General features: G+C 42.4%; 1 protein-coding gene and 1 pseudogene across 5 annotated transcripts in view; one reads left to right on the plus strand and one right to left on the minus strand.

Moving 5' to 3' along the window:
* Positions 1 to 26,813, plus strand: part of KIZ (kizuna centrosomal protein) — an 89,001-nt gene that overhangs the window by 19,297 nt on the left and 42,891 nt on the right. For all 5 annotated transcript variants that reach the window (XM_065921325.1, XM_065921328.1, XM_065921327.1 and 2 more), the window contains 2 exons: positions 3,478 to 4,123; positions 4,500 to 4,815. In XM_065921325.1, coding sequence (XP_065777397.1) covers positions 3,478 to 4,123; positions 4,500 to 4,815 — 962 coding nt within the window. The remainder of the gene's footprint in view (positions 1 to 3,477; positions 4,124 to 4,499; positions 4,816 to 26,813) is intronic.
* On the minus strand, positions 14,186 to 15,510 carry LOC136159283 (activated RNA polymerase II transcriptional coactivator p15 pseudogene; annotated as a pseudogene).

The following is a 26,813-nucleotide window of genomic DNA, read 5'->3' on the forward strand; positions in this document are numbered from 1 at the left end:
GCTGGCCATACTGAGGAGTTCTGATGTCACACCCCTTACCTGTGGTAGTGGGGCCAGAGGTACCTCCCAATTAGGAAACGGAAAGGAAAGCCACCTGGTGGTAACAACACATATTAGATGATTTTAGCGTGATGACAGTACCAAAAAACTTACAAGATGTACCTTTGAAGCCTGAATTTAATGGACCCATTTTGAAATTTTGGTGGTTCCAACCTCTATTGGATTTAGTGACCTGAAACGTCTCCTTTTGGCTACAGTTGTGAAAATTTGGTTGAGTCTCTCATCGACCCCAGTGGCAAAATGAAAAGTTAAAAATTACATTGTCATGGAGTCTCAGTCTGCCTGGACTGCCATAACAAAACAGCCCAGACTGGGTAGCTTGAACAGCAAATCTATTTTGTCAGAGGCTGTACATCTGAGATCTAGGTGCCAGCTGGGATGGTTTCTGGTGCAAGCTCTGAGTTGCAGACTGTCTTCTCTCTCTGTCCTTGTGTGTCCTTTTCTCTGTGCATGTGTGTGGAGAGAAACAGATCTCTGGTCTGTTCCTCTTCTAAGCACAGCAGTCTCCTGGATTGATAGACCTCATTTAACCTTTATTATCTCCTTTGAAATCCTATCTCCACATACAGTCACATTGGAGGTTAGGACTTAAATATCATAATTTAGGGAAGGACACAGTGCAGTCTGACACATAATAAAGTGGAAGAATTTCTTCAGGATTGTTATATGTAAATTTTTATTAAGGGATTTTGGGAAGTCTCACTGTGACTTAAGGACTTGTTTACATAGAAACTAAGAGCAGTAATAGTACTGTGTGAAAAGATGGAAATTAGGTCTGACAGCTCCATTTTTCTGTTCTGCATTCATCATGATACTAATTTCCTTATCTGTGGGGAAAAATAATAAGAAAAATAAAGATTACCACCACATTCTGCAAAACATGCAGAATAACATAAATATATATTTCAAAGTGCAATAATGGTCAAGATCCACCTGCTTTAAAAACTGTAGTTGGTGATTATTAGCTGAGACATTGTTACAGTAATTCTAAATTTGCTGCTGTCTCCATCAGTGTGGCCTTTCCCCCTTCCCTCAGTAAAGACGAACTCCTGGTTTTAAAAGTTACCTTCTGTTCACTAATAAGTCTTTTCAGTTATATTCATTTACTTTGCTATAAGTTTCTCCATATACTTTCAGTTTATTTAAACGAAAAAAATTTTTCACCATTTCTTTTATTCCCCACTCATCCACCTCTGGCAACCATTAGTCTGTTCTCTGTCTCTGTGAACTTGGTTTGTATTTGTATTTGTTTTTGTTTTTTTAATCCAAATGTAAGAGAGATTGGGCTTTCCAGGTGGCTCAGTGGTAAAAAAAAAAAACATCCCCCTGTCATGCAGGAGATGCAGGTTTGATCCCTGGGTCGAGAAGATCCCCTGGAGGAAGGCATGGCAACCCACTCCAGTATTCTTGTCTGGAGAATCCCATGGACAGAGGAGCCTGACAGGCTACAATCCATAGGGTTGTAAAGAGTCAGATGCAACTTAGCAACTGAGCGTGCATGCACATAAGAGATTTTATACAGTATTTGTATGACTTATTTCACTTAGCATAATGCCTCAAAGTTTATTCACATTGTTGCAAATGACAGGATTTCCTTTTTTATAGCTGAATAATATGCCATTTTATATTTGTATCACTTCTTTACCCATTCAACCATTATTGGACTCTTAGATTGCTTCCATATCTTGGCTATTGTGAATAATGTTGCAGTGTACGTGGGGGTGCAGATATCTTTTCAAGTTAGTGCCTTTGTTTTATTGGAATTGCTAGATCATATGGTAGTTCTAGTTTTACCTTTTGAGGTATCTCCATACTGTTTTCATAGTAGCTGTACCAGTTACATTCCCACCAACAGTACACAGGGGTTTCCTTTTCTCCGCATCCTCACTAATACTTGCTATTTCTTGTTTTTAGTAATAGCCATTTTAACATGTGTAAGGTGATATCTAACTGTGGTTTTCATTTCCTTTTCCCTCATTATTAGTGAAGTTGAACGTTTTCCTATGCTTGTTGGCCATTTGTATGTCTTCTTTGGAAAAATGTCTATTCAGACTTTTCTGCCCATTTTCTTTGCTCTTGAGTTGTATGAGTTCTTTATACATTTTGGATATTGGCCCCTTATCGATATATCAAGACTTCCTGGTGGTTCCACTGGTAAAGAATCCACCTGCAATGCAGGAGACCTGGGTTCTATCCCTGGGTTAGGAAGATCCTCTAGAGAAGACAATGGCTACCCACTCCAGTATTCTGGCCTGGAGAAGTCCACGAACTGTATAGTCCAAGGAATTGCAAAGCGTCAGACATGACTGAGTGACTTTCACTTTCATCAATATATCATTTGCAAATATTCCCTCCCATTCGATAGTTTTCCTTTTTGTTGATGGTTTCCCTTGCTGTTCAGAAGCTTTTTAGTTTGAAGTAGTCTCTCTTGTTTGTTTCTGCTTTTGGTGTCAGATTCAAAAATCATTGCCATGGACTTACATTAAAGAGCTTACCACCTGTGTTTTCTTCTAAAAGTTTTATGTTTTTGTAAAACATTCAAGTCTTTAATTCATTTTGAGTTAATTTTTGTGTGGTATTAGCTAATGATCTCGGTTCATTTTTTTTCATGTGGCTGTCTCGTTTTCTCAATACCATTTATTGATGAGACTGTCCTTTTTCCATTGTATATTCTTGGCTACTTTGTTGTAAATTAATGACCATATGTATGGGTTTATTTCTGTGGTCTCTGTTCATTTCCATTGATCTATGTGTCTGTCTTTTTATGGCAGTACCATACTGTTTTAATTACTGTAGCTTTGTAATATATTTCAAAATAAAACCGCATGATGCCGCTAGCTTTGCTCTTCTTTCTCAAGATTGCTTTGGCTATTTGGGTCTTTTGTGTTTTCACAGAAATTTTAAGATTGCTCTGATTCTGTGAAAAATTCCGCTGGAGTTTTGATAAGGATTACATTGAATCTGTAGATTGCTTTGGGGAGTATGGCCCTCTTAATTCTTCTGATCCATGAGCACAGACTATCTTTCCACTTATTTGTGTCTTTCCCAGTTTTTTTCATTAAAGTTTTATAGTTTTCAACATGAAATCTTTCACTTCCTTCATTATGTTTATTCCTAGGTATTTTTATGTAGTTATGAATGGGATAGTTAATTTCCTTTTCTGATATTTCATTATTAATGCTTAGAAACCTTTTTTATGGTCCAACTCTCACATCCGTATATGACTACTGGGGGAACCATAGCTTTGACTATAGTGACTGAACAACAACAAAACACAATGAGTTTTCTAAAACATGGTAGGTGTTGATTTCATTGGTCATTCTTCCTTACCTCATTTTGTTCCTGAAAACAACCTAAATAACCTCATTGTTTACAGACAGCATGTTTAACTCTTACTTATGTTGTTTGGGGCTGCAGGTTGTAATGCTGGCAGAAATTAACTCAGGGACAGCCATGTCAAGAGGATTGTATCAACCAGCAACCATCTTTATGGGCCGCCAAATGTCAGCTTTCTCAGGCATTGGAGATTTCACTACAGAGCAGAAATCTCCCCAACCCACAAAGAACTTTTCAATTCCTGACCCACATTCACACTGGCAGACAGCCCAGAGCAGTGATGTGACAGACAGCCATGTAGTACAAACTCCTGGTGACACACCGTGCTTAAATAAGTCTGACAAAATAGATGGAAAGACATCTCTTCAGATTGGTGAGAAAACGCCAGTCACAGCCAGCGCATTGTCTGAGGAGGAACAAACTCATTGCTTCGAGATAGAAAGCAACGCACGTCAGGGCAAGAGTAATTTATCTGAAAGCAAAAAGTCGGCCGAACTCCATTCCCCGTTAGGGGAGAGATTAAGTCCAGAGAACAGAACCACTGATTTAAAGTATGACAGTTCCAGGAGATCAGAGAGATCAGAGGGAGAAATACTGACACTGGAGCATATTGAAGTCAAGGAAGAAAGAGCCAGACCGCCAGTCTCTCCGCTGTCAGACTCAGAATCCTGTGCATCTGAAAATGAGTGTCCTCAAGAGAAGCCCCCTGCTGGGGAAGCTTCCTCAGGTGGGGTGAGAGGCTAAGATGGTTTGCTGATTTTTGTCAGTATTTAGTTTTTCTGGGTGGTGATGGGTGTTAAAAATACAGAATACTGTCTTGTCGTATCTGTCCCAAAAGTAGTGACTGTGCCAATGAATTTCATTCTAATGCGTTCTTAAATATGTCCATAGAAGTACCTTTGTAAGCAGATTCTCTGATTTTTAAACCCACTGTGATATTTTAAAAATATTTTTAATGGGCTTTTAAAAACACCACAGTTACCTGTGGATCATTTCTGCGTGTTCCTAGCTGATGAGTAGTTCTGCTCTGGGAGGTAGAGTATTTTACCTCTCCCAGCTCCCTGAAGTCAGTGATCGGCCATCTGCTCATGTCCCCTTTACAGATCACCTTCCTTGCGGGGACCCACAGTCACAGGAGCCCTTCAGAAAAAGCCAGGAAGAGCAGGAGGAGGAGAGTTTGAGCAGCAGCAGTGACCTCACAGTTTCTATAAGCGAAGATGATCTGATTTTAAAGAGTCCAGAACCACAGCCAAATCTGGGAGGCATGATGGAGCAAGAAGATGGAACAGAGACCTTAAATGTAATCCACTCTGAGCAAGAAAGAGATGCCCCATCCACCAGAAAACCTAACTGTATTTTGCAAGCCCCAAGCACTCCTGATTCACCAAATGAATCCTTCACTAACTTGCCAGCAAGGGAGTAAGTCATTCATTTTTTTTCACTGTTCAGTTTTAATTATAGATATTTTTAGAGACCATTCCACTGGGAGTATATTATTGAACACTCAGCCATAAGTGTGTAAGTTCCTTAATTCTCATAAAGTCTTTTAGATAAGGGCTAGTTTCTCTATTTTTTTTTAATGAAATAGTTTTAAAAGTCTGAATATCATTGAAATCATGGTGACTGGCAGTTTATAATGATATCTAAAGAATCCCTGGTTAATTCATAAGTAATTCCCTCTACTTCTTACCCACCATTCTTTTAGAAAACCAGTCATTTTGGACTTGTAGTAACACAGGTGACAAACACTTAAACTTTTGAGAATTCAGTTTTTGAGACTGAGAACTTTGTACCTAATTAATTAATTTGCTTAATCCTTCTATCCCTTTCCCTTGTGTCATTTTTGTGATACAATTAAATATGCATTAATAAGTTTTAATAAGTATATATGTAAGGCAGCTTTCCTTTTCTGAGTGTAAATGTGAGGACATTGGAGACTTTAAGGTTCAAGAGGAGTGTCAGTGTTATATATTTTGAGCACTTATAAAATCCAAGTCATAAAAATTCATATGCAATTTTTTTAATTTGTACGAGCTCCCGTGGTAGCTCCGACAGTAAAGAAATCTGCCTGCAATGCAAGAAACCCAGGTTCACTGTTGATTGGAGATAGTGGAGTTGTAAGAAACATGAAAACAACATGTTGAGAATCAGTTCTGCAATAAGGGTAGCACTAATAACATCAAATATCTTAGGGGTACAAAGAACCTGAGTAAACAACCCGAAGTAGAGCTCACCGTCTAAGATGGGCCACTAGGACTTCCATGGCAATGCAGTGGTTAAGACTCCATGCTCCCGACACAGGGGGCTTGAGTTCTCAGGGGGCTTGAGTTCAATTGCTCATCAGGGAACCAAGATCCCCATGCCACACAGAGCGGCCTAAAAAATAAAATGAGGACACCAAGGCCGGGGAAATAGGAATGACACCTAGGTTGTGGGGACCAACCCTCCACGCAGCTTCCCTGCCCCCATCCCACCTTGGAACACGTGACACTGTGATGCCATCACTCGCTCTCCAGCATTCCCAGCAACAGTGAAAAGCCAAGTGGATTTCTTGCACATGAGGATGTATGTTCTCTTTAAAGTACCATTGTAGCTTTTAATATATTGCCTCTTACCACTCATTACCTATTTACAATGAAAAGTTTATAGTCTAATGGACTTCAAACTGATGTTTAAGAAATATTTATTAAGAGCACCTAAGTACAAAGTACTTATGCTGTAGATGGAAGAACCATTGTGGTTCCCATCCTTGGGAGATTGGCTTTATGGCAAGCCCAATGGGTTTTTCTAGTAATGGTATTTGTCTCTCATTAAGGAGGTATGGGTTATTATGTACTACATCATTAGGAACTTTATTACTAAGAAGAGAATGTTTCTATTTCAGGTAGTATTTGCCTTCTTTTTATAGCAGTTCTTGCACAAGTTGGTATTTCGGTAGGAGGAGTAGTGGACTTACTCAGGACTCGGTCCTTTTTTGAAATGAATAGGTTGAGTATGAGTGTAGAATTAAGGATGTTCTATCTCCTATTCTGTATGAATGACTGTTTCTTGTGACCCTAAAACCAATCTTCTTGAAATTTGGGGGTATATTTTACCAAAAATTGTTGAAAAATAAGTATTTGAGGAATTTTTGAAGGTTTATCATAATAGAATGCCCCCAGAATGAAAGATCAGTTGGTGATGCTGGTTTTCTGTGTCCATGTTATTAAATCTGAGCCTGTGATCTTCTGTGGTGAAACTCCTCCCCAAGCATAGATTGACAGTGGTTTTATTTTTTTCCTTACAGTGGTTTTAAGTGGTGCTGGTTAACTTGCAGACTTTCCATCTCTCTCGAGACCCTGCACTCTCTTCCTTTCTCTCCAGCCTTTGCTCTTCTCCTTTGCTCAGAGGGTTATTTATTAATCTGATCCTGTGGCTTCATATTTACAGAATACCGCCCTAACATCAGAGCTTCTCAGTTTATTTTAGTATCTGTTGGGGGCCTGAGAAAAGTTACTAGAATGAATTTTAGTTAACAAAGGTAAAGAGGTGGGACAAAGGAAGGCAGCAGGAGTTGAACAGGAAACCAGACCCTCCGATTTGCTGAGATTGGTGATGACGACTTCAGGCATGCCTCAGAGATACTGTGACATACAACAGAATGAGTCTCGCAAGAAAGCAAGTCACACATGTTTTTTGGTTTCCCTGTGGGTCCACGCTGTAGCATGTCTCAGTACTTCTTTTAGTCTTATGACTGAATTGTATTCCATTGTATGGATAAACCACATTCTGTTTATCCACTCACCTGTTGATGGACACTGGGTTTGCTTCCACCTTTAGAAGCTTCTCTGCCTTCTCTCACGGACACCTCCAGACGTAGTGCGCCATGCTATGATTCCTACACCTGAGCTGTAATTACAAGCTGTAATTAACAAGCACCCTTACTAGAATGAAGCTGGGTAAAAGAAATGTTAAAAAGGAGGACCTTGAATGTTACATTTTCTTAAGGAGTGAGCAGTTCACTACAAAGTTTGGCACAAAGCTCCAGGACTTTGAACACTAGATGTTCATTATTTGTCATGTGGCAGATGGTTGACCCTGTGTCATTTGGGGCTACAGGGATAACTTGGCCACTTGTCCCTCATTTGGGAGATTAGTTCAGCCTCAGTCACCTGGGAGAGGTAGCGGGGTTCCCAAGACAGCAAGAGAGAAGTCCACTGCACAGATGCTCTTTCAGTATCTGCTTGGATCTTGTTTGCTAACGTCTTCTTGTCTAAAGATGCCCACAGGGCCCAGCGCAGAGTCAAGAGGTGGGTAAAGACAGCCCATCTCATTGAGATGAGTGGCAGAGTTACATTGCAAAGGGTATGTACCCTGCAATGAGAAGTTTATGGTCAGTTTTTTTAACCCACCACAGTACTTTAAGACAAATTCAAATAGAGATAAGCTTGGTGTGAATCCAAAGTGTCAGGAGAGGTTTTATACAGGTGTTGATACAGCACCTTGAAGGATGTCCAGGCTTTGAGTACGGAAGAGGATGGTAAGGGGTGGAATGGGTCTGAAGAAAGAGTGCAGGTACAGAGAACACAAGCGGTGGGGCTGGGGGGCAGGCAGAGGGCCTGCCTGAAAGCTTGTCCAGGAGCAGCTGTCAGAGGGGAGATTTGGAATGTCGCCATGGTTGAGAAAGGCCTTCAATGTCCAGTTAGTGTACATATAGTTCATCTCTGTGTTCTGCAGAGCAGTTGAAAGCTATTTTGAGAGAAGGATAATATGGCGAATCACTTGATTCAGGAGAAACAGTGTCGTCAGGATGACTTACCCACAAGCTAGCCAGAATTCTGAGATGGCCCCTGAGATTCCTGCCCCCTGGTATACCCCTGTGTGATCCCCGCGCCTGCGATGTAGGCAGGACAGTGAGGGTGGTGGAGCGCCCTCCTGTGATCAGGCTGGCATATGATGGAGAGGAAGAATCTTGCAGATAAAATGGCTAAAGGTGTGTCCAATTTTTTTAAGGACCAGTTTTTTGTTTTGTTGATTTTCTTGTTTTCAATTTCATCGATTTCTCATCTAAATTTTATGATTCCCCTTGCTTGCTTTGGATTTAATTTGCTCTTTTCTTTCTCGTTCCCTAGGGTGGAAGCGTAGATTGTTTATTTTAGATCTTCCCTCATTTCTAAAACATCTATTCAGTGTTAAAAATTTCTTTGTAAACACTGTATTCACTCCATCTCATGAATTTTGGTAAGTTGTATTTTCATTCAAGATATTATAAAATTTCATTTAAGACTTCTTTGATTCATGTGTTATCTAGAAATGTGCTGTTTAATCTCTAAACACTTTTAGATTTCCTATAATCTTTGTTATTTTCTTTTGATCTGAGAGCATACTTTCTATGATTTTTGTTCTTTAAACTTTGTTGAGGTGTGTCTTATGACCCATAGTGTGGTTTGTCCTGGCAAATGTTCCATGCGCGCTTGAGAAGAATGTGTAATCTTACTGTTACTGGATGAAGTATCCTGTGCATGTAAGTTAGATCAGGTTAATTAATGGTGCTCTCCACTTCAGCTATGTCCTTGCTGACTCTTTACCTGCTGGATGTATCAGTTACTGATGGAGGTGTGTTAAAGTATTCAACTGTAATAGTGGGCTTATCTATTCCTCCTTGCAGTTCTGCCAGTTTCTGCCTGTGTATTTTGATGCTCTCTTATTACATGCGTACACATTAAGGATTTTTATAATATTCCTTGGTGTGCTGTTTTGGGTGTTTGTCCTGCTTGGTGTTCTCTGAGTTTCCTGGATCAGTGCTTTGGTTTCTTTGGAAAATTCTCAGCCGTTATTTCTTCAGATATTTCTTCTGCTCCTTTCTCTGTTTATTCTAGTATTCCCATTACTTTTTTTTTTTTTTTTGCAAAAACAATCGGAAAACATTTATTATACTGAAATGTGTACATCCTACTATAGTATTCCCATTACTTTTGTAAGTTTTTTTAGGAGACTTCCAAACTGTCTACCAGAATGGCTGGAGCATTTTGCATTCCTACCAGCAGTGAGTGGCAGTTCCTGTCACTGCCCATAATCACCAGCATTTGGTGTCATCAGTGTTCTGAATTCGGGGCATTCTTGTAGGTGTGCAGTGGCGTCTTATTGTTGTTTCACTTTTATTTATTGTTTGTTTACTGGCCATGCCACACATCATGTGGGAATCTTAGTTCCTGGACTAGGAATGGTACCAGCGCCTCCTGCAGTAGAAGCTCAGAGGCGTAACCACTGGACCGTCAGGGAATCCCAGTCATTGTTGTCTTAATTTGCATTTCCCTGGTGACATATGATGTGGGACATCTTTCCATATACTTATTTGCTATACATACATCGTCTTTGGTGAGATCTCTCTTAAAGTCTTTGGCCCACTTTTAATTGAGTTTCTGTATTTTCTTACTGTTGAATTTTGAGAGTTCTCTGTATATTTTGGATAACAGTCCTTTATCAAATATGTCTTTTGCTGCAAATATTTTTTCCTGGTGTATAGGTTGTCTTCTCATTCTCTTGATATTATCTTTTGCAGAATATAAATTTTTCATTTTAATATAAAGTCCAGCTTGTCAATTACTTGTCATTTCCATACCCAAAGTCATCTAGGTTTTCTCTTATGTTATCTCTTAGGAGTTTTATAGTTTGGTGTTTTACATTTAGAACTATGAACCATTTTGAGTAAATTTTTGTGAAGGATATAATGTCTGTGTTTAAGTTATTTTTTCCTTTTTGCACTGAATATCCACTTGTTCCAGCATGTTGATGAAAAGTTAACATTTGGGAGGCTCATCTTCCTTCATTTGAAGATATTTCTGTGTTTTTAAATTGAGATGCAATTGACACATAGCCTTCCATTAGTTTCAGGTGTCCAGAGTAGTGATGACATTTCTATGCATTGAAAATGATCATCACAGTAAGGCTAGTAAGATCCATCACCACACATAGTTAAAATTTTTTTCTTATTGTGAAAATTGTAAGGATTTACTCTCTCAGCAACTTTCATATATATAGTATTGTTAACTGTTGTCATCATGCTCTACATTACACCCCCCCGAACTTGTTTTATAGCTAGAAGTTTGTGCATTTTACTGCCTCCATCCATTTGGCCTCCTCTCAGCCTTTGCCCACCTCTGGCAACCACTAGACTGCCAGTCTGTTTTCTGTATCTATAAAATTCAGGGTTGTTTGTTTTTTTTTAAAGATTCTGTATGTAAGTAAGATCATATAGCATTTGTCTTTGCCTGACTGACTTATTTCATTTAGCATAATGCCCTCAAAGTTCATCCATGTTGTCACAAATTGCAGGTTTTCCTTCTTTTTGTTGCTGAATAATATTCCATTGTAAATATATACCAGTTTCTTTATCCATTCATTCATCAGTAGATACTTAAGTTTCTTCTGTATTTTGACTGTTGTAAATAATGCTTCAGTGAACGTGGGGGTGTATATATCTTTTTAAGGTAGTGTTTTCGTTTCCTTCAGATAAATACCCAGGATTGAAATTCCTGGGTCATATGATAGTTCTATTTTTAATTTTTTGAGGAGCTTCCATACTGTTTTCCATAGCAGCTGCACCAGTTTGTATTCAAACCAACAGTGCACAGAGGATTCCCTTTCATTTATGTCCTTGCCGACACTTATTATTTCTTGTCTTTTTGATGATAGCAGTTCTTACAGGTGCAAGAAGATACCTGATAGTGGTTTTGATTTGCATTTCCCTGATGATCAGTGATGTTGAGCACCTTTTCATGTACTTGTTGACTGATTGTTTATTTTCTTTGGAAGGATGCCTATTCAGATCTTCCACCCATTTTTTAAATCAGAAGCTTGGATTTTTTGCTATTAAGTTGTATGGGTTCTTTATATATTTTGGATATTGACCCCAATCAGCCATATGATTTGCAATTATTTTCTCCCATTCACTAGGTTGCCTTTTTATTTTGTTGCTGGCTTCCTTTGCTGTATAGAATATTTTTAGTTTGAAATAGTCCCGCTTGTCTAGTTTTGCTTTCATTGCCTGTGGTTTTGGTGTCATATCCAAGAAATCTTACTAAGACCAGTGTCAAGCTGCTTTCCCCCTGTGTTTTCTTCTAGGAGTTCTGTAGTTTTAGGTCTTACATTTAAGTCTCTAATTCATTTTGAGTTCATATTTATTTGGTGCAATATAAGGATCCAGTTTTTTTGTTTTTGGTCTGTAGCTATCCAGTTTTCCAGCACCCCTTGAAGAAGAGATTGTCTTTTCCCCATTGTGTATTTTCCCTATCTTGACACTTTTGTCAAGATAAGAGTGGCTGTATATGCATTGATTTATTCTGTTCCATTTATCTATGTCTGTATTTATGCCAGTACCATGCTGTTTTGACTTCTGTAGCTTTACAATATGTTTTAAAATGAGAACGTGTGTTTTCCTGCTTTGTTCTTTTTTTCTCAATATTATTTTGGTTACTCAGAGTCCTCTGTGGTTCCAATGAATTTTAGGATTGTTTGCTATTTTTCTGTTAAAAAAAAAAATGGTGCTGGGAGGTTGAGGAATTACATTGGATCTGTAGATCACTCTGGGTAGCATATACATTTTAACAATATTAGTCTTCTAATCCATGAATACGAGTTGTCTTTCTATTTATTTGTGTTTAATTTCTCTTAATAGTGTTTTGTAGTTTTCAGTGTACAAGTCTTTAGCTTCCTTGGTTAAGTTTATTTGTAAGTATTTTGTCCTTTTTGATGCTATTGTAAATGGGATTATTTTCTTAATGTTCCTTTTAGATTGTTCATTATATAGAAATGCAACTAATTTTTGCCTGTAGACTTTATATCCTGTAGCTGTACTAAAGCATCATAGCATAAATGCATTTTAAAGCCCCAGGGGCCCCAAGAGGAACATTAGGAAATAAACATGCATAGGAAAGCAGCCCAAGGCCTGGCTCCACATTCAGGAAGCTCAGAAGGAACCAGAAAAGGTGTCTGAGGAGAGTCTGCAGTGAAGAGTGCAGAGAACCGAGGGCCAGGCTTGTGCTACAGATGCCAAGCAGAGTGTTTCACGTGGGATTTAGAGAGATTAATAACCTTCCCAGGTCACACAGCTGGTTGGAGGTGCAGCTTACGTCCAGACTGACTGGCAGATGCCAGACTTATGCTCCCAGTTTCTGTGCTCTGACACATTAACCACAACCAGTATGATGATGTTCCCTTCAGTAGCACCAACTCTGTGCCAGGCACTGTTGTGAGAGCTTTATTTATAACAGTATGTTTATTCCTGTTGTCATCACCATCTTACAGAGGTGGAAACAGAGACACAGTGAGGTTGTGTTCAGGGTCACAGAGTGACTCAGTGTGCTTTGAACTCAACTGTCTGGGTCCAGAGTCTGCATTCATAACTGTCTGCTGATAACTCTCTCCACTGCCTACATAACTAGAGTGTCATCAAGGATAATATTTCTTAAGGTTGAGGGAGGACGCTCAAGAAGCAAATAGATTCTTTAATTAGAAAAAGGAAACCAAGCAGTGGCGTTTTGACCTTTGGCTCTGTCCATATTGATTATGGTGCTTCCCAGCCTCATATAAGCTGGTGAAGTGCTATATGCCTTTCTTCCAGCTTGAACAAAGTACTTGTAAAGTTGCTTTGTTCTTTCTCCCAATGGAGCATGCCTGAAAGCAAAATGTAACGCTGCTTTTTACGCTAAGTCAAATGAAAGGCTCGGTTTCTCAGGGTCAGAAAAATGCAGTCATATAGGTGGAGTCTCGTGCAGTGATTTTAATTTTGCTCCTTTCAGAAGTTAGGTATAGTAAGGAAGTTCTTGCATCTGAGAAAAGACTTGTTGCTGGAGTCATGTTGCCTGGAGTAATGGTTTACAACTGTTACAACTTTCGAATTGACCCAGAGTTTAAGAGGCACTGGAAGCATGTTAGTGAATGCAGTGTTCCTTCCATCATGATAAGACCTTCAGATGTCTGCTCTCTGTTGCTCCTTTGTCTTCATTATGCCTTGGTTTTCTTGGACATGACCTCTGCTCCTCAATTCAGGTGCTCACCTGAGCTTTTTCTCGCCACTCCACGTATTCTGGCATTTTTCCTCAAAGAAAGGTCCCTCGTTAACACTTACAGAAAAAATAACACAGTGCCAGGGTGGGGTTGGGGTGGGCAGTGCATCCCCTTCAAGTTCTACCTGGCATTTCATTCTCCAGTCTTGCCTGTGCCTCTCCTGTTAGCTCACCTGTTTTATTCTGACATAGCTGAGGCTTTTATCTTTATTTTGGTTTAAATTTTAAAAGTTCATAGCCAGGTTTTCAAGAGGACAGGAATCCTGAGACCCAATTGCCAGCAAAACAGGCAGTAATTACAGCCACTGTCACCTGGTGTGTGAGCAGACGTTGAAAAAACTGTCCATTGGCCAGCCTCAACCCAGTGTCCCACTTCTGCCAGCCATCTCATCGTAGGCTGCTGGCCTCAGTCAGAAGAGGTGGGGACCTGGAGTGGAGCCAGGGTAGGGGAAGCTGAGGGGCACTTGAAAGGCTACAGCGGGAGAGCTGCTTTCACCAGCAGAACAGGTCTGTTGATGAAAGTTCTCTCCATTTTTGTTTGATTACTTATTCTAATTCTTAAATGCTTATCTGTATGTTCAGGTTTTCATTTATTTTTGAGTCAATTTTGAAAATAATGTAGTACACTAGAAAGAGATCTATTTTTCTAAGTTTTCAAATTTGTGGGCATAAATTTGTATTTTAGAATTTCTGCTATGTCAATAATTATGTCCCCTTTTTTCTCTGTTCTTTTTTGTAATGACTTTTATTTTTTTTTAAGCTTTCATAATTTTTATTAAATCCTAGTCTAATGTAACAATATCTGATTTTATAGACATCATCCCATGGTGAGTATGTATAATAAGTGAAAGCAAATCAGACACCTAAGTTATTATTTTCTGCAGACTAAGCAATAAGATAACAACTACACAGAATACTATAGGTAATGACATACATTTACTTGCTCGGAGTTTTCAAACAAGCCATGTTGTTTATCAAACTATATCTCCTAATACTTAATACAGTAGAATTAGTGATTGTTGTTCTCATATATTTTACTTACAAGTACCTTGTTGAGATAACTAACATTTTGACAGTTTCAGACTTTCCAAATTAGCACAACATATTCGAGAGAAAGAGCAAAGACAAAATGAAAATTGAAAATGACAAGATAGTTCTTAGAAGGAAACAGAAGGGAAGAAAAAGGGGGAAAGTGAAATATCACTGAGATGGGGGAAAAAAATCAAACAAGTCCAGACATCTGATTAGAACAGATCAACTATGAATTTCACAAATCAAAAGTTTATAAATTCAATGCAAAGCAAACCCTTTTGAATGGAAAGGCTGAGCTGAAACTAAAAGGTAGATAATCTGTTATTTTTGGCCTTAAACAGTATCAACTCTTCTGATCAAAGAAGGCTACAACAGTTAAGATTGTATTACTTGATTTTATTTTACACTAGGTGGTGGACACAAAAGCAATCCTCCTTAATAAAATTGACAATTAGCTTCACTCAGAACATTTTAAATAATGCACATTTAAAAAAAAGTATTCATATTACAAATTGTTCTGCAATCCAAATATACAACAGCTTGGAAAACAATGTTTAGAAAACAAAAGCCAATGTAAAAAGCCAGATTAAAACAACTAGAACAGTACAGGTTTTATATGGCTCTGATTTTTCAGTTTTCTCACTGCATCATCAATGTCAGAAATCTGTTCCTTCAGCTGGCTCCATTGTTCAGGATTTAAAGATATACCTTTTCTTCCTGGTTTCATTTCACCTTCTGGATCCATCCAATATTCTCTAATATCAATTAAGACTTTCCCTTTAAAGTCCCGAACACTAACATACCTCATTTTCCCAATCTGAAACATGGTATCATCTCTGCTGCTGCTGCTCTGCTTGGAGGATTCACCAGTTTTTTGCTTCTTTACAGGTTTTTCTGGAGCAACTTGCTTTTTCCTCTTTAGCTTTTTGTCAACTTCACTGTCAGAATTGCTACCAGAAGAGCTTGAAGAAACAAGTTCCTTTGACTTAGGCATTGCTCCATTCCAGTAGCCGAACTGCCCCCAGCTCACTCAGTAGCAACTCTGGAATGACTTTTAGATATATAAAATACAAGTTTCAGGAAGAAACCTAAAGAGGATTTACATTTGCTCCTGGCAACATCTTGGGCAGAAGCAGTCCTGGGTCACATTCACCCAGGTCTGAGGAGTGAGTTGGGTTGAAGCCAGGCTTTGGTCCCTCTGAGGACCAGACTATGTCTGTTTCACCCTTATCTGTAGGAAGTAGCCCCAAGTATCCAGTTCCAAGTGTGAATCATTTATTAGGGTTCTCCTTCCTTGGTGGACCTGGACTTCCATTTTTATTCTCTTGCTCTCTAGGATTATCCAAAGATGACCCCACTATATCAGCTACCTTTTCAGAAATTGGCACATGCCCTTCAAAGAAAAGGTGCCCCAAACATTAGGCTCATCTCTCCGAATTTCCTTTTTCTCTAAATTTTGATCCTGCAGTTCTTTCCTAGAATTTCCTTTTTCTCTGAGGTTTGATCCTGTAGTTCCTTCCTACTTTGTGTCTCTAATGCCATCAAAGACATACTTTACACACACACACACACACACATATATTTTTTCTTACTGCAAGGATCAGCTTGCATTACCTTGATGGCACTACATGAGGCTGAAGTCCTTCTTGTATGTACTTTTTAAAGATAAGTGTTACTCTTGAAGTATAGCGTGCATGCAGAAAAGCAAGCAAATCTTGAGCATACTGCTCAGTTAATTATCACAGGTGACTACCTGGTCCCCCACCCAGTCAAGAAACAACATCAGCACCCAAGCCTGCCCCTCCCTTCCCCACCATGTCGCCTGCTCCTGTCTCCCTCATAATCACTTCTGCTTGGCCGCCTCTTCCTTCCTGAAAACCTGGGAAACCGGATCTCGTTTGTCCCCTCTCCTTTGTCATGAGGAAGTGCATAGCTTTGACCCAGTCCTTTCTCATTTGGTTTGCTCTTTACCTTTTCAATCTATTCCTGGGACGGCTTTCTCCCCTTGTATATCATGTTTCTCCCCTTGTGACAAGCCCGCTCAAGACTGTTAACAATTCATCCCTTTAGATTGTGCACAATACTTTGCTGTTTTCCTGAGTGTGATTTTTAGAAAGCCTTCCAAGCTCATGATTGTCTGCTGACACGTAGAATATGCTATTTCAGGCTGTGATTGTGTTTTGTACACATTTTGGAACAGTTACCCAGAGTACAAACCTGTTGCCTTATTTCTCGGGTTAGCCCTGCCCGTCACAGGAAACAAATCAGGAATTGTTTGGTTTGAGATGTTCTCTTGATCTCTCCTTGCTCGAGATGTGCTGTGGAATTGCAGGAAGAATTGCAGAGCAGTGACATTTTGCAGCTGTCATCTTGGATCTCTTTCTGGCAGGTATCACCATTGACTTATCGAGCTTGACTTCTCAGTTCTCATCACCCGCATCAGAGTCACATTTTTGGCACAAGCACCTGGCACAGTGGCTGGCATATGTTGGCACCTGATAACTAATTAGCTTGTGGTAATCTGATGTGAGGGATTCAGAAGTCAAGAATCAGGGACGTCCATGAGGTGAGACAGAAATGGCCAGCCTTTTTCTCTTCCTTCCAGCTTTATTGAAATATAATTGACATATACCACTGTATAAATTTAAGGTGTGCAACATATAGTGATTTGACTTATACACATCACAAAATGATTACCACAGTAAATTTAAAGAACATCCATCATCTCATATAGATACAAAATTAAAGAAATAGAAAAAAACTCTCCTTGTGATGAGAACACTTCAGATTTACCCTCTTAGGCTTTCATATATAACATGCAGCAGTGGGCCAGCCTTTTTTTTTTTTTTTTTTTTTCCAAGTTAGAAATGAACTTGACTTCTATCTCTCCCACTTCTGACTGTTGGCCATTTGGTAGATTTAATTTCTAGCATCAAAGAATCCGAATCCTGACAAAATGGGTGTTTTATTTTTCCTGGTCCTTTTCATTGAGAAGTGATGGGTATCAGTACAGAGTAAGCATAACTTGTCGCATCAGCACATAAGATCACAGTGAGCCCCCAGAACTCAGGGTTCAGCCAGGAGATAATCATACAAATGAATGTGATAAGTTTTCCCCAAAAAATGGGATCCCTTCCAGAACCAAGAGAATTAGAGCTGATAATGTATCATAAAGGAAAACCCTCATCTGAAACCCTGTGGGGTTCATTGAAGCCAGGATGTGTGAGCAGCTGGACCGAGGTTCACCTGCAGCCAGGAAGGGAAGGCGGAGGAGAACTGGGGAGTCACATTTCAGTCCTGTTCTTGGGGGATAAGCCTGAGCCCCAGCCTGGGCAGCTCTGAGGTTGTCGTCTGGGGTGGGACAGTAGTGTCTCACCACGCTGCACCTTCAATTCAGTTCACTCGCTCAGTTGTGTCCAACTGTGCGACCCCATGGACTGTAGCACGCCAGGCCTCCCTGTCCATCACCAACTCCTGGAGTTTACTCAAACTCATGCCTATTGAGTCGGTGATGCCATCCAGCCATCTCATCCTTTCTCGTCCCCTTCTCCTCCCATCTTCAGTCTTTCCCAGCATCAGGATCTTTTGCAGTGAATCAGCTCTTTGCATCAGGTGGCCAAAGTATTGGAGTTTCAGCTTCAGCATCAGTCCTTCCAGTGAACACCCAGGACTGATTTCCTTTAGGATGGACTGGTTGGATCTCCTTGCAGTCAAAGGGACTCTCAAGAGTCTTCTCCAACACCATAGTTCAAAAGCATCAATCAGTTCTTCAGCACTCAGCTTTCTTTATAGTCCAACTCTCACATCTCACGCTGCAGCTTGGCCTACCTGGAATCTTTAGTGTCTCATTAGGGATCAGCTTAGGCTGTTCTGTAAACTTGACATGCTAATACGTAGCATAGTGATGCACATCTCTGTCTTGGAGTGGGGCAGGGGGTGCCTGCCTCGTCTAGTGGCCCCAGAGCTCCCCCTCCTGTTGCTATCCCATCATGTTGCCAGGTGGCCTCTTCCTTTCTCTGGTCACTTCCCGCTTCCCCCTCCGCACTCCAAGTGGAAAGATCCCTTTCGCTGCCCTGATCCTCTCAGATCAGCTCCACTCAGAGCTCACACCTAGAGTTTGTCCTCAGGGTAGATGGCCCTGTACCCACTGCAGTCCCTTTCCCTCATCCTGAAGTGGACCAGGGACCCCCTTTCAGGTGGGCTGCCCAGCTCGGGCGGTGCCCCTCAATGACTTGGAGGTGCTTACACCTGAGCCCAGCAGTGGGGCTTCTGCCTCCATGGCTCTGACCACACTGTGTGGCCACGCTCTGAGCGTCCCTGGGCCAAGGCAGAGCCCACTGGCTCCCACCAGACCCTGCGCTTCGCTGTGAGTCCCTCTCGAGGTGGGTGGGTGACGGTGGGGAAGGCTCCTCAGGGCAAAACTGGGACCTGTCTCCAGTCATCGGGTGGCACACGTCAACACTTGGCTCCTCTCCATCTTGCCGCTGTTTTTTTCCCTCCTCTTCAGCTCCTCCCGGCTCAGCTCCCCTTTCACAGTCCCCCTAACTGATATTTCTCACCTCTGAAGAACAGTCTTTGAGCCACGGTGACAGGCTTCTGAAAAAAAACCAAATTCCTGTGAAGGTGGGATTAGAGAAGGGACACTGGAGCTGAGGACCTGAGTGAGAGGCTTTCCTTTGGGCGGGGTGGGGGGGCATTGTGGGGAGTGTATGCACATAAGACAGCTGAAAACCCAAAATGAAGCAGAAAGTGAGCTTTTAAAACATACAGGATATGTTTTCTTGTACCTTCACACTTAATCTCACCATTTGAGTCCTTGTTGAGCGACTCATTCTGTTAACTTAACCTCCAGGAGAGCCTGAACCCAGTTCAGGAGAACCTGAACTCCCGGGAAGAGTCCTGAACCCTGTCCTCCTTGGCGTCCAACTGACTCTCACTTTTTCTCACTGCTCTCCCTCATCAATGAATATCTGTTTTAATTTGCTTCTCATTTTGATGGACTGAATGTGTGTCTGAATCTGCTCCTTCAAGCAACTCTAGACTCATTTCCTCCATCACAGTGATGCTCAGATGTGTTCCACTAGAATTATCCTGCAGTGAGTTAAGTGCTTTTCTCCAGGTCTGTAGGAAAATGAATGTTTGTGATGTTGAGAACTTACTCAAAATTATTTTCCCTAAAACTTCGGTACTTGCTGTAGCTTGCCTACTAGAGGATGAAAAAATGTGTGAGAGCATCAAGTGAGTAAAGACAAATCTGTAGGAAGCCGCTGATCTCATTGGCTTTGATGGATTGGGTTTTTATCATGGATGTGTGATTGTTATATTGTACATGTATATTCACTGTCCACTCACAAAATTTTTTCAGATTTGTGTGATGAAAAGAAGTGCATCAGCACGCTGGTGTTCTGCACGAAGTGCTGAGAACTCCAGGTGTCCTGCCCCCTTAAACACTGAAAGTGAAAGGAAAATGAAGTCGCCCAGCTGTGTCCAACTCTTTGGGACCCCATGGACTGTAGCCCACAAGGCTCCTCCATCCATGGAATTTTCTAGGCAAGAGTACTGGAGTGGGTTGCCATTTCCTTCTCCAGGGGATCTTCCCAGCCAAGGGATTGAACCAGGTCTCCCGCATTGCGGGCAGACGCTTTACCATCTAAGTCAGCGGGGAATCCCAAAACACTGAAAAACACTGCTTTCTAGACCCTAAACAAATTTCTTATGGTATTGGCTCATGGCACTGACAGTCCTTACTGATCAGCTGAAGTACAGATCATGAGGACACATGCTGACCATGCTTGTTGGAGCATAATTACGTCTGTCATCATGAGCGTGGGCTTCCCCGGTGACTCAGCAATAAAGAACCCGAGTGCATTGCAGGAGACTCAGGTTCAATCCCTGGGTCAGGAAGATCCCCTGGAGAAGGGAGTGGCACCCACTCCAGTATTCCTGGAGAATCTCCTGGACAGAGGAGCCTGGTGGGCTACAGTCCCTGGGGTTGCAAAAGAGTTGGATACAACTTAGCGACTAAAACAGTAACAGTCACACACATACTTGGAATTGGTTTCCACTGTTTTGAAAGATGCAGTTACCCCGATTTAGGGATGTGTTTGTCTGACATCCTGTGAAGCCCAGCACTGACAGGAGATGCCATTTCGCCTGATTGCCAGCATCTACCCAGGAGGGCCAGTTAGCATGGACTGTTTCCTTGCTCGCATCCTGCCTGCCTTTCCTCCACAGTTAATTCATTTGTTCATTCACAATGATGATTTGGTATTGTCTGCTTTCTTGTTTCTTCTTTTTGTCTTTGGGATTCTTTTAGTAGCTGCTTAGGTGATTGTGCATTTGAATAGTAAAGTGATGGGTTTTTTCATTGTAGTACAGTGTTGCGAGGGCAGGTAGCAAGCATACACAGTCTTTCCCATGGTGCTCTGTTCTGTTTCTACTGTACTCCTGTGGGAGGGGACAAGCATCAATAGCCAAGTGTTCAGTCCCTTCTCGCTGGTCCCTCCCTGGGTGCTGCTTCTCCCATTTCAGTGTCATCACTGAGGTGGACCTGGAACACCGATTGCCCTGGACGGCACTTCCACTCATCAGACATAATTGGCTTCGTAAGAACATCACCTGTCCTGGAAAAGTGACTTAATATACTAACTTATTTCAGGGTCTGACCACTGCCTGAGCCTCAGTGAGCTAGTCCACCACCCGTCATGCCTTCTGGTCTTCCTCACGTGCTGGAACTGTGCCAGCCCAACCTGAGCCTCCTAGTCCTTTCTACAGATGCATGCACACACCCACCTCAGTGCATGCACACATGTGGAGACAGCTGTGTAATAGTGCAGCAGAAGTCTGGTGTTTGGTTTAGGGTCCTCCATCAGTCATTAATTATGCTGCAGCAAAGTTGCTACCCTGACAGTAAGATGCCCCTTTACCGAAAGCACCCACTCAGTTCAGTTCAGTTCAGTTGCTCAGTTGTGTTCAACTGTTTGCGACCCCATGGACTACAGCATACCAGGCTTCCCTGTCCATCACCAACTCCTGAAGCTTACTCCAACTCATGTCCATCACGTTGGTGATGCCATCCAACCATCTCATCCTCTGTCGTCCCCTTCTCCTCCCGCTTTCAATCTTTCCCAGCATCAGGGTCTTTTCAAATGAGTCACTTCTTCGCATCAGGGAATCAAAGTATTATAGTTTCAGCTTCAGCATCAGTCCTTCCAATGAATATTCAGGGATGACATGTCCTTTAGGATCGACTGCTTTAATCTCCTTGCAGTCCAAGGGACTCTCAAGAGTCTTCTCCAACACCACAGTTTAAAAGCATTGATTCTTCAGTGCTCAGCTTTCTTTATAGTCCAATTCTCACATCCATACGTGACTACTGGAAAAACCATAACTTTGAGTAGATGGACCTTTGTTGGCAAAGTAATGTCTCTGCTCTTTAATATGCTGTCTAGGTTGGTCCTAGCTTTTCTTCCAAGGAGCAAGCATCTTTTAATTTCATGGCTGCAGTCACCATCTTCAGTGATTTTGGAGCCCCCAAAAATAAAGTCTCTCACTGTTTCCATTGTTTCCCCATCTATTTGCCATGAAGTGATGGGACTGAATGTGATCTTAGTTTTCTGAATGTTGAGTTTTAAGCCAGCTTTTTCACTCGCCTCTTTTCACTTTCATCAAGAGGCTCTAGCGTTTAATTATAGAACCGATGATGATAACATCTAATAAAAATTCTTTACTATGTTCATAGTATTATATTTAAAAAAATTTTTCCAAAATATGTGGTATTAAGTTGGTATTAATTAAGATAGTATTAAGTTTCACAAAGACATCAAGTAGTCTGGTAAGTCATTCATCCTGCATGTTCATTTTTGCAGCAGGGATTTCAAGCCAGGCTCTGCGCACCTGTTGCGTGCACCTCTGATTGGAGAGCGCAGCCAGAACCCTAAGGGAGACACCCCCCCGTGACATGTCAGGGATGTAACAGACACCCCGGGAGCAAACGTGTTCAGCTTTCATTTCCTTTCCCCCGCCCCGGCAGGGCTGATTTTTATCAACCTGGGTGTGAACTTTGGGACCCCAGAAATTCTTGGCTGCTAAGAACTGGGTTCTGGGTTCAGACTGGTTCTCTCTATTGAAGGGTGAAAGGAGAACACCTGTTATAAATCAAGCCTTCCAGAATCTCATTAAGGAACCTAGGAGAACAGGTAGTCTGGGAGAGGCAGTAGTTCTGAAGACTGAAGTGGGGCCAAATAAGGTCTGTTTGGAGGCCAGCGAGAGGGAAAGGCAAAGGTTTTGTTTGTAAGGCCTCTGCTGCTTTAAAGAAAGAGCCGCCTCACAGGCGTGGGTGCCCCGGTCCCAGCTGTCAGCACCATCACCCGGCCTCCAGGTGAAGACAAGGAGCCTTGTTTCCCGGGTGAAGAGAGGAGCCTTGTTCGTGACCCCTGGCCCGCGGCACCACAGACCCCTGCCCCCCGCCCCCGCCCCAGCCTTTGTGCCGCCGCCCCTCCTCCCTTCCTCAGGCTTTGTGCGCCTTCAAGTGGCCCCCCGGAAGGGACCACCCAGGGGGCTGCACAATGGGGGCCGAGGTAGCCCCCCAAACCTAGGTTTCTTGAGACAGCCCGTGAAAAGAAAAGTACTGTTTAACTATGTACGTGTTTGTCCTTTCTATCACCGTTTTGTGTGGCCAACAAAACCCCCCCGCCCCCTCGCGTCCAGACTCCCCCAAGGCCATACCCCCAGCTGTTCTGGCTGCCTGGCATCAAGCCTGAGACCCTTGCTCCTAGTTCCTGCTCCCAAGGCATTGCTGCCTCAGTCTGCTTACATGCACGCCTTTGGATGGATGGTCAGGAAATTTGATACCAGAGCAAACAAATGATGCTTGCCTGATGAAACTGTTTTATCAGTCATCCTCAGAATCGGTGGCTTGGTGATGCTGCTGGATGAGATGTGTCTGTAGGACCACTCAACAAAAGCTGGCAGCCGGAATTCAGTTCTCAATAGCCATTCACACCTCTGTAAAAGGATTAGCTCCGGCCGATTGTTAGCCTGTTTAAATCTTAATTTGCATCTTTATGGAGGTAGGGCTTCTCCGGGCCTCTCTGATGCTCGGTGGTGGTGGTGGTGGTGGTGTGTGTGTGTGTGTGTGTGTACGTGTACGTGTACCTGTGGGTGGGTGGGTGGGCGTCAACGGGAGGTTTTCTCTTACTGGCGAAGGTGCTAAATTGCTTCAGGAGGACCTGTAAGCTATGCAGATTGAGTTAGCGACTTGGGTTTTGACTGACCTTAGTTGGGCTTTGGTTCATTAGTTACATTTGGTTTAGCCAAAAAGTCCAGTCGGGTTTTTCCTTACAGCTTACAGAAAAACCACCCAAACTCTTTGGCCAACCCAATAGTTTGCGGCAGTTGTGGGTTCAGAACATGAGGTGCATGAATGCATTCTGTTGCTTCTGTTAAAATCCAGGAACCTCATGGGTCTTAGGATTTTTCAGCGTTGTTCATTATAATCAACAGATTTCCTTGGGCTTTAAATGCAGAAAACCAGACCTAGGATCTGATGGAATGATGGTTTTAAAATAATATATTCTATCCAGACCATGTGTTCTTAGTGAAAAGATCAAAGCCACCTTATGTTTCAAAAGCAGAGTATGACCTACCAAAGCTGTGAGTTTCCAGGCGAAGTTTCTGCGAGCTCTGGAATCCGATAGAGACTAGCAGGCCGTGTTGCCTTCTTCCCACCCTCACGTGTGTGGGTTATTCCTCCATGACATGCTCACATCCCACCACCACCTCTGCGAGTGATGCCTGCTTGTTGTTGCTCTTTCTGAAATAATTTCCTCCCTAAAACTTCGTTCTGGATATAACCGTCTTCTGATTCTTCCATTTCCTTTAAGACACAGTAAACATCATCCATAAAACTTTAAACAAGTAACATTGTGTTGTGTAAATTGTGTAAGCAGACTCATCCCTGCCTGGAGTCTGGGCCCACACCATGCAAAGACTGCATCTCCTGGAGAGAATGAAACCCCAAAGTCAGGCTCCCATCACTGCAGCTGAAGCACATGCTCACCAAGTGCTCTGAAGACGGCAGCCAGGGCAGATGTGAAAGTCACGTGCTAGAGTTGAGGAGAAACTTATTTTCTCTTTGCCAAGAAGTAATTCTCAGTTTGTGATACTGAAAGAAAAAGCGTCTTTTCTCCTTTTATTTCTTTAAAAAAAAAAAAAAAAAAAAAAAAACCTCTACCTTGACTGCTCACATTAGCCTGGTATGAAGTTGCTTTCTTGTAAATTATGTCCTAAATTCTGTGTGACTGAAAATGAAGCTTTCTCAGAAACTTAATTACTTTAAATTTAGCCAAAACATAATTTATTGTGAGCTTAAGTATTATTGGATAAAATAAAATTTTGTTAAAGCATCAATTTGTGTTACTAGGTGTTGCTTGTCCTCAAGCAGGTTTGTCCTGTTGCTGAACCTCACAGAAAGCAAACAGATGGGGCCCAGTGCCTTGGTGCCTCTCTCCCCAGGAGAGAGACAGGCTGTCAGGCCGATGCTCTTCTAGCTGAAGTATTCTGGTAGGAATGCAAATAGAAGACATGGAAGAAACTGGGCTGTTGAATTTGAAAATGGTATTTTCATCACACATCATCTTTAATCTTTTAACTCTGTACATTGTGTGAATTATTTGAGTTGTTTGCAGGCAAGTGTTGATGGGTATTTTGCAAACTAAGGTCTGTCCCATGGGGAGATAAATGTTAGAAATCCTCAACTCAGAGCCACTCATCTTTCGGCACACAAGGTTAGGAGTTAATCTGGGGTGGGCCATGGCTCCGTGGGTACAGTGCTGGTGGCCATCTCACTGACCAACTTGTTGATCATTCCTTGCTGAGCCCTAGAAGCCCTGGTCCAGTGTGACACCACCGTGTAAAAACAAGCTGTAACAATACACATGTCATGAATTGTCTCATGTGGGTTTAAATCTTCTCCTGTCGTTCAGCACACAGTGTCCTTAAGAGTGTCGTCAGCATCCTGTGAAATCCCAAGTACCCTTGCTGTTCTCAACAGGCCTCTTAGTCATGTGGGGAAGACTTGTCAGACGGGGCGTAGCTGGAGGACAGCACAGTGTGGGGTGCTGTCTGCTTCATGCTGGAGGAGCTGAGGAGCTCAGGGCTGAGAAAGATCCTGTGAAGAAGGCAGCTGGTCTGAGCAGGCCTGACATCTGGACTCAGCAGACCGGCAAAGAGGGAAGGCATTCGGCGTGTGATTGCTCACTGGCCCTGCCGTGGTGGTACTTGGGATGGAGATGGGGGGAGGATGCTGGAGTCGGGGAGCATTGTCTGTAAGGAGTTTATAACAGTAACCAGACCCCACTGACCGGCTTTCTCTTCTCATCATTCCTAAGAGTGGCAGAGGTAAGATACTCGTCCTGGGGGGCACTGCCGCATTCCACCTTGGCACAGCAGCATGAGCTGATGTCTGCCAAGCTCCTCTACTGTACTCAGGTTTGCAAGGATACAGAGGCTCACCCCTGGTCCCCCTGGTTGGAAAGTGGGTCTAGAGGCCATCGAAGCTGGAGATCCCGAGCCGATAGCGTGGCTTTGTTTATCAAGCACAGTTTTTAACATTCTTCTGAATAGTTGCTGCATGTTAAAAATCTGAGAGATATCCTATAAAAATAAGCAATGGTGAATTTCCAGCTTCTCTTAAAAACTGGAAAGATCTAACCTCACTGAGACACTCTGCCATGGGAGCCTGGGGTGATCAGCCCTTTAAGGTTGACTTGTGCCCCAGCCTTTAGCATCCTCACCCCACCAGCGGTGGGCTTGTGGATCCTCCCCATCTGCCGCCCACCACTGTGCTCACATCTGCGAGCTTGTCCCCTGCCACCCAGAGCAGAGGGTCGGTCCCCTGGCCCGTCTCTCCCTCATCAGCCCTGTCCACAGCTACAGCTGCCAGGAAACCAACCATGACTCAAAAACCCATGATGTTTATCACTGTTTCCTTGCCAGAGTTTTATACTGAATCTTATTTCCTGTTACTATCCAGTCACCACCAAGGCTGGCTTATCTCCTTGCTAGTCCCCACCCCCTCTTACCCTGGCTTTCCCTCGCCTTTGCCTTGCTGCCTCCTGGCTTCAGCTATGGTCTCCCTCTGTCTGCATCCTGCCCAGCACAGGGCCCTGCCCCACCTTCCTGACCATCTTCCCCTCTACACATCATTACTGCTATGAAATTGGCTTATCTTCATCTTCTTAAGGGCAGGTCTCACTGTGAATTGGTTGATGACAAGATACAACCTTCTAGGGAGAATCGGGACCCAGAGTTTGCCTTCAAAAAAGCTGGTAGACATAG

The sequence above is a fragment of the Muntiacus reevesi genome, chromosome 2 (genome assembly GCF_963930625.1).
Source record: "Muntiacus reevesi chromosome 2, mMunRee1.1, whole genome shotgun sequence".
NCBI classification, from domain to species: Eukaryota; Metazoa; Chordata; class Mammalia; order Artiodactyla; family Cervidae; genus Muntiacus; species Muntiacus reevesi.